Genomic DNA, 18,951 nt, shown 5'->3' on the forward strand with positions numbered 1-18,951 from the left:
AGTGTGAATGAATATGTGAAAATGTGAAAAAGTTGTTATTCTTATTTAAGTTGTTTATCTTTTTTTTTTGCCATTGATGTGAATTAGTCACAAGACATGAGAACAATATGGACTTTCGTAATTTGAAATAGTGGCCACTAAATTCTTCAACATTTCTCCTTTTTTGTTCCATGGGAGAAAGTCTTATGTGTTTGGAATGACCTGGGGGTAAGTAAATGATGAAAGAGATATATATATATATATATATATATATATATATATATATATATATATATATATATATATATATATATTATTATTATTATTATTATTATTATTATTATTATTATTATTATTATTTATTTTTATTTATTTTATTTTTTTTTTTCAGTGAACTATGCTTGTAACTGGACAATATTTGCAAGTGTGCACAAACACAAATTATGGCCTGAAAAAATGTAACCAAGAAAAAAAGCAGCATAGGCCTTCTATATAAATTACTGCACTATGTTTTATGGTCTTTGCAGTGCTTTGGATCAAACAGGGACAGTTAAATTGAATGTTTCAGATGCAATCTTCTGTAATCTTCTACAACCTCTTCTTCCAATGTTAGCTCACATGTGCATTTAAGTCAAGGATGAAAACATCTATTACGAAAACTTAGCCATGCTATATAAAAGTTGTATGGGTGGCTTACATAAAATCAGCAGTTCTCAAATGTTGGTTTGTGACCCAAAAATGGGTTCCAGGTCTACAGGGGCAGCTCTAGGGACAGTGGACATCCGGGGCTTAGCCCAGAGACATCCATGTATGCATCATTATACACAGGATACAATTTAAAATATGTTTAAAAATTACATTGGCAAAGAGTCAAATTTTAATTGAAGAATATTCTTCTATATGTTTTGTTCATGATAAATCCATGGTTAACTGAAATCTATAGTTGTCACTTAACAGTTAACCAATAGTTAGCGCCATTTGACAATAAGTTACGCTGTATATAGTAGTTACACATACCCAAAGTAGACGTATCTTGCCATTGAAGTGCTGATGCCTGCTGAGGCTGTTTTACTTCTTTCTTTTTCTTTTTTTTTCAAATATCAATATTCGAATAAATCTCCTCACCAAGACATGTGCAAACCTACAGACTGTCTGTCTAAAGCAGTCGAGGTAGTTACATCCAAATGTTCCAATATAATTGACTGGATCGTATGTAACTTCTTAGCCAGTTTACATGTCAGTCACTACTACTTGTCTGAGTGGGCAGTTCTTATCAGGAGAGAATGATCATAAAAGGAGACACTGTTTGATGTGCTGCAAGCAGAATAGCAGTTCTAAATAATTGTTTGACTGCGCACATGAAAACTCAAATTAATACAAGGTCATAAAAACATTTGCAGCTTTTCCTGAAACATCTGGATCGTAAATGTAACAGGAGCCATTTAGAATGTGATAGATCACCTTTTGCCCCCCTCCTATCCATTATGTGTAAACCTCACTGCTCTGGCCTTAAGAGGCTAGAGCCCCGAGTCGAGCAGGACTCGACACAGTTGTGCCGTGACCCGGATGGAAAGGAGGTTTAGGGAGACAAGTTTAATGGTAGCCAGGTGGTACGTGATACGTGGTACTGTGCAGTCTCACTCTCCTGGCCTTAAGACACACACTAGTGACCAAGGCTAGAGCCAGGCTTTTATAGAGCTAGTGTGTCCGACATCCATGCTGGGGAACACCGGTTCGAATCCCTCTCAGGGCGGGATGAGTAGGATCGGTGACATAAGTCCACCTCATAAGTCCAACAACTTCACACAGGTGTTTTCGCAATGTGGATAAACATGGTTTGTGTACGGTTATGGTTAATTTTTGGCTGCCAAGGGCATAAATGTGTAAAAATTCTACATTTAGAATTTTGACTACTAATACTAATACAAAAATTGTCATGTTAACTATTTTGTGTATTGGAGGGGCAATATTTCATGATAAATTCAAAGTTTGATTTTAAGGACATTTTTGTTGTTAACATTCATATGATAAACAATTTCAGTACTGTGTTGGGTCACCTGAAGTTGGGATATACTAAATTATTATTAATATACTAACAAAATGACTGGCAGTTTCTACTCTTTGTGAAATGGTCACATTTAATGAACAACTTCTCATTTTATATACATCTATAAAAAGAACCCAGATACAGGTTACAAGAATCTAAAACTAATACATACATTATTAAATAATAAACTTTTTCTCATGTTAAAGATACATATCATAGTTTACAAAATATGATCAAGGAGAATGAAGCAATAATGAAGGTTTGAAAAAACAAAACAAAAGAAAAAACAAACAAATAAAAATCTAAAGTTCTAAAATTATATTTTATTCAATGATAATCAAAAAAAGTGAAACAATTGTCCTCAGATAAGGTAGTATTCAATTGTGATATTGAATTGAAAAGTCTGCAAAAACAGGTTGTGAAAGGCAAATAGTCAGAGTGAAAGCATGGTTGAGTGCGGTGCTTAATCTTTTGAGATGGTCTGACAACAACACATTGTTCTTGTTCTTTACAAAAGGCGGTCCAGAACAGTCCAAACCAATTTGTTATTTACAGTTTCAACGTCTCTGTGTTCAGGGGCCATAAATGATAAAAGCATAAGTGTGGACAAACAAAAGAAATAAAACAGATATTAAATGATGGCCTTCAAGCAAAATTTGTTACTCCTCAGTCTTTGAAGTTTGTGAACATTTTGTCCTTCCAGTTCAAATTCATTACAGACACAGGTTTGGGGAAGCTGGGAAAAATAAGAAAGAGAAAAAGAGACCAAAACAACAACAACAACAACAACAACAACAGTCCATGTCTTTGGCATGAGGAATTAGCTGTATGTTGTGGATATTGATGTTACACAAAAGGAGTTTTGTTTGTCCCCGAACAGTTTAAAGAATCAAAATGGGATGAGAAATCTTGCATGATGAAAAAAGAAAAAGAAAAAGGATTAATAAATGTAGTTTCTTTGTTTGTTTTGTTGGTTGTGCTGCCAGGCAGGTGAGTCTCATATCCCCAAATCTTTTGCTCCCCTGGGGTTCGGTTCCTGTGTCTGTGTCCATTCTTTTTCCGTTTGCTCTCATCGTCAGGGATGTTGAAATATTTGACTGTTTTTTTGTCTTCCTTTTGTAAATGTCATAGTTTATTAATCTTTCTAGGTCTTTTTTCTTTTGTGAGGAAAAAGAACTTGAATTAAATTATCAATGCACGATATCTATTAACATGTGCAAAATAGAAATAGAAGACTCCTCTTTTTTCTCCACAGGAATTAAGCTCACACATCTGAAAAGAGAGAGAAAAAATATATTAGCTCTGTGTATTTGTGGAATTTGTGTAACACAGCCTTTCGGCATCCCATTCAAAATTTTAAGTCATGGGCAAAAATATATTTTTGCAATTTCTTTTAAACTGTATATAAATACAGACATTTTTACAACAGTAAAACTGTGGTAACTTAGTTTTAGATACCACTGTCAATAAAAATGGAAATTAAACAAAATGTAAGATTCTTAAAGCTTTTTCTAAATGGGTTAACATGTAATCTGTTCATTTACATTTTACATCATTTACATTTATGCATTTGGCAGACGCTTTTATCCAAAGCAACTTACAGTGCACTTATTACAGGGACAATCCCCCAGAGCAACTTGGAGTTAAGTGCCTTGCTCGAGGACCCAACAGTGGCATCTTGGTGGTGCTGGGGCTTGAACCCCAGACCTTCTGGTCAGTAACCCTGAGCCTCTACCACTGAGCCACCACTACCCACTTTCAAACAGTCTCTGTTCAAAGGGAACAGAGACTGACCTCCAGTTTTGGGTAAGTTACACAAAAAACTAATTCTCTTCAAATTACGACTTCCCTAAAATTGTAATAAGATTAATTTGTGTATTACTTTGTGAAAACGTTATAACTAAAAATAAGTAACTGTAATCTGATTACAATATTTTAAAATGTAATGCATTACACTATTTTCTTTGACTAAAAAGTAATTAGATTGCAGTAGATTGGGAGAAGAGAAAATGTTGTTGTCATTCTAGGTGAAATATCACAGAAACCTGGTCACATTTTTTATTTTGTGCATTGCACATTGTACTGTTTAATATTACAGTAATAAAAATGAGTTTTTTACATTATGACAATGAGAAAGAGAATCTTTTTGAGTTATGGAAATTACAATATGGGGGGTGGCAGCATAGTTAAATTCCATTAACATAAAAATATACTTCAGTTTCTTTAGTAAGCAAAATATAATTTCTTATTTATTCCTTTTGATATTGTTGTGAATTCTGACCCAGACATGTTCTTGACAGGTTTTGTGATTTTCTAGAACTAATACAATCAGAAAATCAACTTTTAAAATGAAATAAATCATATAGTAAACAGTAGATGATCTCTTAACCCAATTTCCTTCAAGAAACATTCCCCACCAGCACTTCAGTTAAGGTGGTTAACTACTTACAGCATAACTTACTATTGCAGTATTACAAATTAGAACAAACAGAGGTCAATAAGACCAATTTCCACATTGCTCCCACTTCATGCCAGTGGGAAGGCAATTGGTGAGCAGTCACCCATGATGTTGCCTTTAATTTTGTCTTGTCCTATCGCACAGACCAATTAAATCTCTCTTAATATGTCTTGGAGCGGAGGTATAAGGCAAAGGTATATCTGCATGTGTGTGGCTATCTCGGGAAGGAGAATACATCCTACCCCTGAGGTGCTATCATACCCTTCTTCCTGCCTTGCAGCTCCATGCATGAGCTTGCTTTAATTAGAGATAGGCTCGTTATCCTGTGTTGCTGAGTTGGAGATAGGAGGCAAGCTCTAAACATCTGGCTTCGGCTCTAATGAATCTGCTGCTTGTTACTCAGCTATCTCTTCCTGCTTCCTGTCTCCTCTGGGGAATCAATGAGGTTTATGTGGCTGTAAGCACCAGTGATCAGACTCGTCCCCCAGTTTATCAGGGGTTCTGAGCAGATGTAGTTCTAATGAGCTGATAGTCTTTTCTTAGGTATTTCTTATTCTAACCCACTTTCAACTAGCTATACAGTTTCTCTGGATACAAGAGTGTTGAAGTAGCACACCGAAATTGTGTCCATAAGTGTCTGTATCACATTTTTCTAAGAAGACCCAATGATTTGTTGTTGTTTTGAGCGTGGAACTACAGGTGAAACTCGAAAAATTAGAATATCGTGCAAAAGTTCATTAATTTCAGTAATTCAACTTAAAAGGTGAAACTAATATATTATTATTACAAGCAAAGAAAGATATTTCAAGCCTTTATTTGATATAATTTTGATGATTATGGCTTACAGCTTATGAAAACCCCAAATTCAGAATCTCAGAAAATTAGAATATTGTGAAAAGGTTCAGTATTGTAGGCTCAAAGTGTCACACTCTAATCAGCTAAACACAAAGGGTTCCTGAGCCTTTAAATGGTCTCTCAGTCTGGTTCAGTTGAATTCACAATCATGGGGAAGACTGCTGACCTGACAGTTGTTTGACACTGACCATCATTGACACCCTCCACAAGGAGGGAAAGCCTCAAAAGGTAATTGCAAAAGAAGTTGGATGTTCTCAAAGTGCTGTATCAAAGCACATTAATAGAAAGTTAAGTGGAAGGGAAAAGTGTGGAAGAAAAAGGTGCACAAGCAGCAGGGATGACCGTAGCCTGGAGAGGATTGTCAGGAAAAGGCCATTCAAATGAGCTTCACAAGGAGTGGACTGAGGCTGGAGTTACTGCATCAAGAGCCACCACACACAGATGGGTCCTGGACATGGGCTTCAAATGTCAAACGTCTTACCTGGGCTAAAGAAAAAAAGAACTGGTCTGTTGCTCAGTGGTCCAAAGTCCTCTTTTCTGATGAGAGCAAATTTTGCATCTCATTTGGAAACCAAGGTCCCAGAGTCTGGAGGAACAATGGAGAGGCACACAATCCAAGATGCTTGAAGTCCAGTGTGAAGTTTCCACAGTCTGTGTTGGTTTGGGGAGCCATGTCATCGGCTGGTGTTGGTCCACTGTGCTTTATTAAGTCCAGAGTCAACGCAGCCGTCTACTGGGACATTTTAGAGCACTTCATGCTTCCTTCAGCAGACAAGCTTTATGGAGATGCTGACTTCATTTTCCAGCAGGACTTGGCACCTGCCCACACTGCCAAAAGTACCAAAACCTGGTTCAATGACCATGGTATTACTGTGCTTGATTGGCCAGCAAACTCGCCTGACCTGAACCCCATAGAGAATCTATTGAGCGTGCTACGGGCTCGGTACCTGAGAGAACACGGGACGATACTGACCCAACTCGGAGATTGTAGAATCTCGCGAAAGTGTTAGGTGTTGCCCAGCCCGCTGCTCTACAAATGTCTGCTAGGGCAGTGCCCCTAGCCAGTGCCCATGAGGACACAACACTCCTGGTGGAGTGGGCTCGGACCCGCAAAGGGGGGGGCACGGCCTGGGTGTGATAAGCCAGGGAAATGGCGTCGACAACCCAGTGGGCGAGTCTCTGCTTGGAGACAGCATTCCCTTTCTGCTGTCCCCAAAGCAGGCGAAGAGCTGCTCAGAGCGTCTAGTGCTCTGTGTGCGGTCCAGGTAGATACGTAAGGCACGTACTGGACACAGCAGTGAAAGGGCTGGATCTGCCTCCTCCGGGGCAGTGCTTGCAGGTTCACTACCTGATCCCTGAAGGGTGTGGTAGGAACCTTGGGCACATAGCCCGGTCGCGGTCTTAGGATCACGAAAGTGTCTGCCGGACCGAACTCAAGGCAAGCGTCGCTAACAGAGAACGCATGCAGGTCCCGACCCTCTTGATGGAAGCGAGCACGATCAGCAGGGCAGTCTTGAGAGAGGGCCCTGAGTCCAACTGAGTCAAGCGGCTCGAAGGGGGTCTCTGGAGTCCCGTAGGGACGACCGAGAGATCCCAGGAGGGGAACAGGTTAGGCTGGGAGGGAGCTATCCTCCGGGCACCTTTAGGAACCTGGCGATTAAGTCGGTGCTTACCAAGAGACTTTCTGTCTACCGTGTCATGGTGGGCCGCGATAGCGGCGACATACACCTTGAGGGTGGAGGGGTACAGCCTCCTCTCCAGCCTCTCCTGAAGAAACACGAGCACTGACCTAACTGCGCACTTCTGCGGGTCTTTGGCTCTGGAGGAACACCATTCCGCGAACAGACGTCACTTTAGGGCGTAAAGATGCCTGGTAGAGGGGGCTCTGGCTTGGCTGATTGTATCTACGATGGTAGATGGTAGACCGGCTAGATCTTCCACATCCCGTCCAGGGGCCAGACGTGGAGGTTCCAGAGGTCTGGGTGTGGGTGCCAGAGCGTGCCCCGTCCCTGAGAAAGAAGGTCCTTCCTCAGGGGAATTCGCCAGGGAGGGGCTGTCGTGAGGAGCGTGAGGTCCGAAAACCAAGTCCGGGTAGGCCAATAGGGGGCTACCAGAATGACTTGCTCCTCGTCCTCCCTGACCTTGCATAGCACCTGTGCAAGAAGGCTCACTGGGGAAATGCGTGCTTGCGCAGCCCCGTGGGCCAGCTGTGTGCCAGCGCATCTGCCCGAGGGAGCCTCTGTCCGGGCATACCAGAGCGGGCAGTGGGAGGTTTCTTGGGAGGCAAACAGGTCTACCTGAGCCTTGCCGAACCGGTCCCAAATCAGCTGGACCGACTGGGGGTGGAGCCTCCCACTGTGAGTGGCGCGCAGTGACTCCAGTCGCTGCTGACTCCAAAGGAGGAGATGACGGGCGAGCTGTGACATGTGGGGGGAGCGTACTCCACCTTGGCAGTTTATGTAGGCTACGACCGTGGTGCTGTCTGTCCTGACTAGGACATGTTTGTTCCGAGTTAACAGAAAAACGTCTGCAGGGCCAGACAAACAGCCAGCAGCTCTAGGCAGTTGATGTGCCAGCGCAGCGGGCCTTGGTTCCACCGGCCTGCGGCTGCGCGCCCGTTGCACACGGCGCCCCAACCCAATTCGGAAGCGTCGGTTGTGACCAGAACGCGTCGGGACACCTGCTGCAAGGGTACACCTGCCCTTAGAAAGCAGAAGTCTGTCCAGGGTTTGAAGGTTTAGCGGCAGGCAGAAGTAACATTTACGTTGTGCGTGCCGCGGCGCCATGCTCGTCTCGGGACTCGAGTCCGGAGCCAGTGCTGAAGTGGTCTCATATGCATCAACCCCAGCGGCGCCGCCGCGGAGGATGCCATATGCCCCAGGAGCTGTTGGAAAGCGTTTTAGCGGGACCACGGCGCCTGGCTTGAAGGAAGCGAGGCATTTCAGCACTGACTGAGCACGCTCGTTGGAAAGACGTGCTGTCATTGAGACTGAGTCTAACTCCAGACCGAGAAAGAGATGCTCTGGACCGGGGAGAGCTTGCACTTTTCCCGGTTGACCTGAAGCCCCAAACGGCTGAGGTGCCTGAGCACCTGGTCTCTGTGTGCGCATAGTAATTCTCGAGAGTGAGCCAGTATGAGCCAGTCGTCGAGGTAATTGAGTATGCGTATGCCGACTACTCGGAGCGGGGCAAGAGCTGCCTCTGCGACTTTCATGAAGACGCGAGGGGACAGAGACAGGCCGAAGGGGAGGACTTTGTACTGATACGCCTGGCCGTCGAACGCGAACCGTAGGAACGGTCGATGTCGAGGGCAAATTGAGACGTGGAAGTACGCGTCCTTCAGGTCTACCGCTGCAAACCAATCTAGATGCCGGATGCCAGATAGAATTTGTTTCTGGGTGAGCATTTTGAACGGGAGTTTGGACAAGGTCCGATTGAAAACTTGCAGGTCCAAGATCGGTCGTAAGCCGCCGCCTTTCTTGGGTACAACAAAGTAAGGGCTGTAGACACCCTTCTTCGTTTAGGTTGCAGGGACAGGCTCTATCGCGTCCTTTAATAGAAGGGAGGCGATTTCTTCACGCAGGGAATGGGCATGTTGGCCGTGTACTGCGGAATAATGTACGCCCACGAAGGGGGGCAGAGACCTGGCAAACTGAATTGCGTAACTGAGTCGAATGGTCCGGTGCAGCCAGCGTGACGGGTCGGGCAGTGAAAGCCACGCCTCTAAGCTCCGTGCTAGGGGCACCAAGGGGACGTGTTTTTTGGACGTACCCGGCGGGGCTTCGCAGCGGTGCGGAACAGGTAACGCGGCATCGGGAGGCAACGTGGCGTCCCGAGGCTCCAGTGCTGAGAATAACCTCAAAGCACTTACCTTGTTCCGCGCACCCGGCAGGGGCGGGTTCGTGACTGAGGAGGAAGTCTGATGCTGGCGTCCTCTGGACTCGTCTGAACCGGCCGGCCAGGGAACAGTCGTGAGGCTGAAGGCGGGGACACCACGTCCATGGAGCCGGGACTGTTGAGGCCTGAAAGCAGAGTGCCGTGAGAACGGCATTTGCGGGCCAGGTGACCCACAGACAACAAGGAAATAGCTCTATAGAGTGTAACGAATTTAACAAAAAATTCTCCTCCCGGCCCTCCACCGGGGAACGGAGTGGTCTTACCAGCTCCGGAGCTAACATCTCGGTCTCTGGGTCTGTCATCTCAGGAGCGCCTGGGAGCCTTCTAGGTCCTCAAGGGAGTCCGTGAGACGATGGGTGTCCAACTTCTGCGGGGGGCTCAACGCTGGGGCTGAGAGCTGGGCCCACTCACTTGTTAGTTGAGGCGGAGCACCACTTTCTTTCTTTCTTGAAAGCCGCAGGAGGACGCCCTCGGCGAGCAGACAGGGCATGGCCCCTGACGGCAGGTTTGCGGCAGGGCAGGATGCTTTGTTTTGCTTGAAAATAGCCTTCGTCTGTTTCTTCACCATTGAGGACTGCTGGGCGAAGTCGTCAAGTGGTGTCGGCGAATGGACGGAGCTGGGAGACGGGGGCATTTGAGAAAGCGTGCTTTGTCTGCCTCCCGTACTGTCTGTCCATCGTTGCGTTTTTGGACCACGGAGTGGCCATCACCTGTTTGAGTGCAGTTCCTGCAGCACGTCAAGAACAGGATTACCCAAGTGCAGATTTTGAAGTGCCCTGGCCCGGTGGACTTGCAGGAGGGGGCCATGGCGTGCAGGGGGGAGCGGTCTGGGACCGTTCTACCACCGAGGGTAGCGAGAGCGGAGGAGCGAGGAAGCTGGGCTTGCTCAGCTCGTCATGCATGTCCGGGAAGGAATCCGGGGGGGGGGGGGGCGCGGGGGAGCTCGAGGGACCGGACGGTAGGCCGTTAAGCAGACCGCACTAATCCCGAGCTCGAGGGAAGCAGGCAAACGTGCCGGGGAGGCGGGAGGTTTTCGGGGGGATTTACCCGGCGAAAGCGTCCCGTTATTCTCCCCAGATTGTTCTTCATCGCCAGCGCGCCTGCCTCAATCCCGTAGGAAGGAGGCGAGCGCGGGGCGGCTGAGATGGCTCTCTCTCACTACAAGAGAAAGCAGAGATCGCAACGCTGCCGCGGCTATGTTCTCACACTGAAAACATAACCCATTGGAGAGAATGCTCATCCCGAGCTCGGACAGAAACAAGCAAGCGTGCCGGGGAGGCGGGGGTTTCGAGGGGTTCACCCGGCGAAATGGAGCCCGTCATTGTCCCCAGATCGTTTTCATCGCCACGGCGCCTGCCTCAATCCCGTGGGAAGGAGGCGAGGCGCGAGGCGGCTGAAGCGGCTTCTCTCACTACAAGAGAAAGCCTACGACCGCTAATGCTGTCATGGCTATGTTCTCGCACTGAAAACATAGGCCATTCATAAAAACGCTGCCTGCGTGTGATCGCAACCCAGGAATGCAAGGCAGTTTTTATGACCGTCAGAGGTGGGGAGACATCAACCACATCCAGAAACTACACAGGGGTGGAAATATCGTCTTTAAAAAGACACATCCTGAGAAATTACTCTTTTAGAATAACTCTTTCGAGTTGTCTGCGCTGTCGAAGCGCCCAGGGGCAAGAATGCACAGCCGTGCACGAAGGAGAAAGCCGCTGTTATGCGCCGTCAGATCCAACAGCATGCAGAGCGTCAGAGGATTAACCAGGAACTTGGTGTGTAACTCGCAGCAGAGTTCATGCACGACCATCGGCTCCGAAGAAATTTTCTGAATGAACTCCCGTATTTGCGCCGCTTAAATACCCGTATGTCCGGGGGTGGGACATGCAAATACTGGTTGCCAACTCTCATTGGCCTTTTTTCATAGTCCAGAGGTGAATATCGGCGCTCAAGAGAGACCCCTAGTGTCGCTTCTCTGACACAACGTGGGGATAGCGACAGAAGGGGAACTAGGCTTCTAACCAAGCAGTAAAACTAGGGTTCGGACAAGTCAATAAATCTCGCATTCAGACCAGTCACTAAAACTCAGGTTCAGACCAGCCAATAGAACTCGGGTTCAGACCAGTCAATAAAACTCCAGTTCTGACCAGTCAATAAAACTTGGGTTTGGACCAGTCAATAAAATTCAGGTTTGACCAAGCAATCAAAATTTGGGTACGGACCAAGCAATTAATCTTGTGTTCGGAACAGATAATCAAACTTGGGTATGGACCAAGCAGTAAAACTAGGGCTCTGATCAATCAATAAAACATCTAGGTTACTGTCGTAATCCCCGTTCCCTGATGGAGGGAACAAGACGTTGTGTCGGTGAAGTGACACTAAGGGTCTCTCTTGAGAGTCTCAGTTGCCTCTGAGCTTTGCGAAAAGGCCAATGAGAATTGACGAACAGAATTTGCATGTCCCTCTCCCGGACATACGAGTATAAAAGAAGGCAATCGTGCATCTGTTTAGTCAGGAGCCGAGAATAAGGTACGGCTGTTACAGTGATTGGTACGGTGTTGTGGCAAGAAGGACACACCGTCTCGTTCCCTCCATCAGGGAACAGGGGTTACGACAGTAACCTATACATTCCCCTTCTGTTACTCACTCGACGTTGTGTCGGTAAAGTGACACTAAGGGTCCCTATCCAATAACGCCGGTCCCTTAAAAAGTGGGAGGCACATATACAAACTGTTGTAATTCCTACACCGTTCACCTGATTTGGATGTAAATACCCTCAAATTAAAGCTGAAAGTCTGCAGTTAAAGCACATATTGTTTGTTTCATTTCAAATCCATTGTGGTGGTGTATAGAGCCAAAAAGATTAGAATTGTGTCGATGTCCCAATATTTATGGACCTGACTGTATGTCACATGGGAGTGGAAGTGGCGCAATGGTTGGTCCTACCAGGTGAGGGAGGAGCTCTACAAACACACCGACCGGGAACAGAGGGAGCTGCCCAAGGGAGGCGTGGGTCCGCCCACGGGGAGATATCACACATCACATATCGTGATACCTGTGGAGCACCTATTCCAGTACAGAGTTAATAGTACCCATAGTGGGTCTGGTCGGGAATTCCTTCGCCGAATTCGCGAGGCAGAGGGCTGTGGAGGAAAGACATCCAGGGAGCGCAAGCTTTTGTGGACTCACCTGGGGGTAAAAGCGCACGGGTTCACCTCGGAAGAGGGGAAAGGTGCTATGCGCAAGTGGTACACCCAGTCAGCTGTACCGTATAACCAAGTTCTACATGCTCAGACTTGAAGGAACATAGGCGAGGGCCGACTCAACCCTCAGAGGTTATTGACCTCGCAAAGGTATTGGGTGTTGCCCAGCCCGCTGCTCTGCCAATGTCTATGTCTGGGTCTAATAGGCCGGGTGAGGGCATTGATAACCTCGTGGACAAGCCTCTGTTGGGGGATAGTGTCCCTTTCTGCTGTCCGCCACAGCAAACAAAGAGCTACTCGGAATCATCTAGAGCTCCATGTCCCTGAGAAAGGAGATCCTTCCTCAGAGGAATGCGCCATGGAGGTGCTGTTGCGGGGAGCGTAAGGCCAAGTCCAAGTGGGCCTGTAGGACCTGAGAGGACCTGTTCTTTGTCCTCCCTGACTACGCACACCACCTGTGCAAGTAGGCTCACTGAGGGAAATGCGTACTTGCACAGCCCCCGGGGACAGATGTGTGCCAGCGTGTCTGTCCAGAGGGGAGCCTCCAACAAGGAGTACCAGAGCAGGCAGTGGAAGTTTTCCTGGGAAGCAAACAGGTCTACAGGTCTGTGCTCTGCTTTGGTCCCAAATCAGCTGGACCACCTGGGGGTGGAGCTTCCACTCTCTGCTGAGCGTGGCCTGTCATGACAGTGCGTCTGCTGTCGTGTTGAGGCTGCCCGGGATATGAGTCGTGCGCAGCAACTCCAGGAGATGCAGGGTGAGTTGCGACAATTGACGAGAGCACATGCCGCATGCACATGGCGATTTATGTACACTACCGTTGTGGTGCTGTCTGAATGTACTTGCCCTTAATCAGCGGGAGAAACCTGCGCAGGGCATGAAATACAGCCAGCAACTCTAGGTGGTTGATGTGCCAACGCAGTTGTGGTCCTGTCCAGGAACCGGCGGCTGCGTGGTCGTTGCACATGGTGCCCCAACCCTGTTTGGAGGTATCTGTGGTGACCACGACACGTCTGGACACCTGCTGCAGGGGGACTCCTGTCGGCTGAAAGCAGAGGCTTGTCCAGGGGTTGAGTAGTTGACGGAAAGAGGGGTGAAAATCACATGGTATGCGCCGTGGCGCCATTCCCATGTCAGGACTCAAGTCTGAAGACAGAGCTGTAGCGGTCTCATATGCATCAACCAGAGCATTGCGAACGCCGCTGAAGATGCCATATACCCCCTCTGGAACTGCTTTAGAGGGGCCGCGGTGCCTGGTTTGAATATGGTGAGGCAATTCAGCATTGACTACATGCACTTTTTTGTGAGGCGCGCTGTCATTGAGACCGAGTCTAACTCCATGCCGAGAAAAGAGATGCTCTGAACTGGGGAGAGCTTTCTCTTTTCCCAGTTGACCCGAAGTCCTAACTGGCTGAAGTGCCTGAGCACCTGGTCCCTGTGGGCACACAGTGACTCTCTGAGCTAGGATCAGCCAGTCATCAAGGTAATTGAGTATGCAGATGCCCGCTTCCCTTAGCGGGGCAAGATCTGCCTCTGTGATCTTTGTGAAGACGCGAGGGGACAGGGACATGCCGAAGGGGAGGACCTTGTACTGATACGCCCAGCCCTCGAACACGAACCACAGGAAGAGTCTGTGTCCAGGCAAGATCGAGATGTGGAAGTGGAAGGTCTATCGCTGCGAACCAATCTTGATGCCGAACGCATGTTAAGATATGTCTGCATGCATATCTTGAACGGGAGTTTGTAAGGCCCCTCTAAGAACTCACAGGTTCAAGATTGGCCACAACCCACCGCCTTTCTTAGGTACGATGAAGTAAGGGCTGTAGAATCCCTTCTTCATCTTGGCTGGAGGGACTGGCTCTATCACGTCCTTGTGTAACATGTTTGTGACTTCCACCCGCAGGGTGTTGGCGTTCTCGCCATGCAAGGAACTAATCATCTTGCTGTGAGGGTTGAGGGGAGGACGGAGGGTTCCAGTCCAGCCCCATGCTCACAGTGGCCCGGGCAAGCATGTCGGCCATCAACACCTCAGCCTCAAACTAGGCGGGCAGACCCGAAGGTGGCAGCTCAGTCGAGTCTTCTGCGTCAGACGCCACAACGCTCTCCGATTCAGCGGCGATGTCATCATCCAGCTCGGGGGTCCGAAGGAGACATCAGACTGGCCGTGGGGTGAGCCAGTCTCACCTCAGACACGGACGGAAGCTAGCAAGCATGCTGGGGGGGCGGGTGGTTCGTGGGGTTTCAACCGGCGAAACCGAGTCCGCTGAACTCCCAAATCGCCCCCATAGCCAGCCGGGTCGACCTCCATCCCATGGGAAGAATGTGCACCGCAGGGGGTGGCTGGAGTTGTGTTTCCTTTCAGAAAGGAGAGCCGCGACCTCAACTTTGCCATGGTCAAGTTATCGCAGTGAGAACAAGAACCATCCACAAACGCTGCCTTGGTGTGATCGCGGCCCAGACACACGAGTCAGCATCTATGACCGTCAGAGGCAGAGAGATATCTGCCACATCCAGGAACTTCTCAAAGGTGGAAGGGCATCTTCAAAAAGAAGCACCCAGGGTCGAAGCGCCCAGGGGTGTAGACTGCACTGGCGTGCAGAGAAGAGAAAGCCGCTGGTAATGCGCCACAAGGTCCAACAGCAAAAGCTCTGTAGAGGTGAGTGGAATAGTCGTGGAACACACAAACGCTTGGCTCCGAAGAAAAAATCTGATTAAACAGATGCTCGATTCCCTCCTTTTATACCTGTACATGCAAATTCTGTTCGGCAATTCTCATTGGCCTTTTCTCAAAGGTCAGTGGCAACTGAGGCTCTCAAGAGAGACCCCTAGTGTCATTTCACCGACACAACGCAGAGTGAGTGACAGAAGGGGAACACAGGTTCTGATCAAGTATTAAAACTCTGGTTTGGACCAGGAAATCAAACTCGGGTTCAGACCATTCAGTGAAACTCTAGTTCATAATGCACATGTGCGAATTCCATTCAACAAAAGTCATATGTATATATTAAACAGGTTACATTTTAATGTAACTTTATGTTTCTAAAGAAAAATATAGCTAAATCACATAAAATACTGAATATAATCATTATCATTTGAATATAACCAAAATTTCACAGAGTTCTCCAAGGATCACTCAAGTTCCCCAAAATGCAAGAGCAACCTTTTTTTTGAGTGTATAAATATCGTTCAGTGACATTTCTTTCTGGATGTTTACTCATATCATCTAGTCAATTACACACTGTAGCATGATAATCAAGTGTATCACCAACTTCCTGTTGTTCCTGTTGGCTTTACGATGGGCAAGAAGTTTAAAATAAGTAGAAAAATCACATTATACAAGCCAGGTGGGAAATTGAAAGATTCAAAAGTCTATTTACTAAGGGGAACAAACATGACACAGATGTACTTTAAGTAAGCAAAGCCCTTTAATAAACCATGCATGTAGGTTCTGCAACCTAACTTGGAGAGGAGCATTTACTGGTGTAGTGTATTATTATTTAGTATGGAACATAATTAATAAATGTAGCCAAGCAGTATGAATAATGTGGTAAGCCTCTTCTGACACTCATAAATGCCTTCTGACTACATTAATACCTCATGTATGGTTCAGACATTGAAAGCATGTGCACCACATCCTTTTATGCATTAGAATTGGGACTGAGATGTTTAGTTTGGGAAAATAGTATTTTGATGATTTCACGTACCACATGATGGACAGCAGGACGCACGCCATGAGCAGGTGGGTGGACCAGAGGAGGGTGGAGCAAGCTGCTGTGGGTTCACCCACTCGTGGAGCAGCTGAGGGTGGACCTGGGGTGGTTTCTGCCAAGAAAATTAGAAGTTGGTTAACTATTTCTAACCATTACAGCAGAAAAGTGTTTTACAAACACTTTTAAACTAAACTATAAACTGACAGAGTTATGAAAGCACCACAAAATGAAGTACATTAAATTTCATGTTTAATATTGCCACAAACTGCCAAAATATCACCACAGTTGTGTAATTTGTATAAGATCAGGCTGCAAAAATAGCTGTCTAAAAATCAGCAGGTCCACTCTGATTGGCTGGGTACAACACAACTTCCTGGAGTCAGAGGTATACATTTTTTTATCCATCTGCCAGGAAACAAAGTCATGTATACAAGGTACCAAGCTGCTGCAATGAGCTCATTTGAGAAATAACAAGCCACTGTATTTGCCAATGTTTGCGAGATCCATGCAATACATTTTTTGTTTTACATTTTTGAGTTTTGTTTGAAGAACTTAGTTGAATGAAAAGTACACAGTACATCCACTAGCCAAACTTCCGTTTACAATCCCAACAAATTTTGTGCTAATTTCATCAGTGTTTTCTGTACAACCATTTGCAGAGCCACAGCTATTATTTAATTTTTTTCTTCATGCCAGTGTACTATTCTGAACTACTAAGTCACAATGCAGTAACCATGCTAACACTGAAACTGAGAACAATGATTTCAAGGTTGTGTGATTGTCCAGCCGAATGTTGATTACAAAATAGTCTCACTCTTTTTTCTCTGATTCTGGGCATAGTTAAGCCAAAACGTTCTGTCATGGTACAGATCATGATCTAAGGGACTCGATTTTGGTCATAACTCAGATCTGACAAAATCTGCTGTAACTGTGTTTTGTCCTTGCATGGCAATATTGTGGTAGCATCAACATAATATTTCCCCACCCCTAAACTGCACATAAAATACTAAATGAATTGTGGTTTGATTGTTTTCAATGTTGGTCAGATGGTCTCTTTTAGTCTAAGTGGGTGGTTTTTGCACAGAAAAAGCTGCAAAGTGGTCCAGACTTTATGCCCTTGGCAAAGAGACTGCATATGAGATAGACTGTAAAACAGTAGAATTTATATGATTATGAGTTTTAGAATAATATTAGAGTTATAAAACACAATGCAATGGAGCATGTTCAAAGCAGTACAGTTATTGCTTCAGTGTTAGTAGAGCTTGTTTGTGTTGCGCAGTTGTACAAATGTTTGAACTTCACAAGTATAAGTAGATATTACTTATTGTTTCAATATCACTCGATTATTGTATTATTTGTTCTGTGTGACGATGTGTGAAGTTACTCTGTAGAAAACATCTCAGATAAAGTAGACAGAGCTGTTTTCGGTACGACGTTCATTTCAAATTGACCAAATAAAAAAGCTGAAATAACACTACGAGGTAAAAGGTGAAACTATTGCAGGACACTTGCTTGTTTTGCCCGGGAGAGAAGGAAAAAAGCTTTTAGAGGGTGTTTTAACATGCTGCTCACAAAGCTACAGTCATGGAATGCATGTGATTCTGCTGACTTTAAAATATTGTCCTCCTTTCCAATTATAGTGTGGATTAAATACACTGAGTGCATGGGTATGGAAACTTAATACTATCTACTGGATCAAATAATACAGGGCAGCCTTCACTAGATATTACTTCAAATAACAGTCATCAAGTTGTCAGTGCTATTTCTAAAACAACATTACTTCAAATCTTGATTCTCTTTGTCCGCTCTCCCCAAATGGGTGCTTGACCACGCCCTCACCTCCACATACCCCCAACGCCCGACTCAAGCTGGGGAACTGTACGGACTGCCCCCCCCACCCCTTTTCTGGAGAGGAAGTCCATGACAGCCATCTGTGCCCCCGGTCTGTGGAAAACCTCAAACTAAAATGGTTGTAGAGCCAGATACCGTTGGCATCCTTCATGCGGTTTAGCTTCTGTCAAATCCAGTGTCGAATAAAAGTGAGCCGAGCTCAACCGATTGAGTAATTCATCAATACGAGGCATTGGATGAGCATCAAATTTTGACACTGCGTTGACCTCTCTATAATCCACACAGAACCAGACAGAGCCATCGCTCTTAGGCACCAGAACCACCGGGTTGGCCCAATCGCTGTGGGATTCTTCTATTATGCCCATATCGAGCATGACCTTAAATTCTTCCTGTACTACCTGTTTCTTGTGTTTGGGTAAGTGGTAGGGACATTCCACTACCCCGGGGGTAGTCTCGATGTGGTGTTCTATGAGGTTAGTGTGGCCGGCGAGAGGCGAGAACACGTCAGAGAAATCATTTTGCAAACTGGCAACCTCTGTACGTTGTGATGGCGGAAGGTGGTCTCGGTTGTGAACAGATTGGCTTTTAGATTTCCCTCCTTACCGAGCTCCTTCCTCCAAGAAGGATACAGGGACTGCCTCTCTCCATGGTTTTAGTAGGTTGAAGTGGTAAATTTGACAAGCCCCGCCTCTATCCGCACTACCTCATAATTGACTTCCCCAACTCGCTGTGTGACCTTAAAGGGCCCTTGCCACTTTGTGAATAATTTAGAGCTTGATGTGGGTAGTAATACAAGTACTTTATCTCCCTGTGCAAACTCTCGTAGTCAAGCTCCCCTGTTATACAGCCTGGATTGATGTCCTTGCACCTATAGCAAATTCTTTAGGGGTGTGTGTGCCACTCCCAAAAACAATACAGAGCAGGTGGCACAGCTGTAAATACCTATTGAACTAA

General features: G+C 46.1%; 1 protein-coding gene across 1 annotated transcript in view; it reads right to left on the minus strand.

The window, feature by feature from the left end:
• Positions 1–2,173: 2,173 nt before the first annotated feature.
• The window catches only part of LOC127636063 (ciliary neurotrophic factor receptor subunit alpha-like), a 335,920-nt gene continuing 319,142 nt past the window's right edge, over positions 2,174–18,951 (minus strand). The window contains exons 8-9 of the mRNA XM_052116438.1: positions 16,141–16,258; positions 2,174–3,298 (exon numbers count right to left, since the gene is read on the minus strand). Of these exons, the coding sequence (XP_051972398.1) occupies position 3,298; positions 16,141–16,258 (119 nt within the window). The 3' untranslated portion in view covers positions 2,174–3,297. The remainder of the gene's footprint in view (positions 3,299–16,140; positions 16,259–18,951) is intronic.

Source organism: Xyrauchen texanus, chromosome 43 (genome assembly GCF_025860055.1).
Source record: "Xyrauchen texanus isolate HMW12.3.18 chromosome 43, RBS_HiC_50CHRs, whole genome shotgun sequence".
In the NCBI taxonomy this organism is placed as follows: domain Eukaryota; kingdom Metazoa; phylum Chordata; class Actinopteri; order Cypriniformes; family Catostomidae; genus Xyrauchen; species Xyrauchen texanus.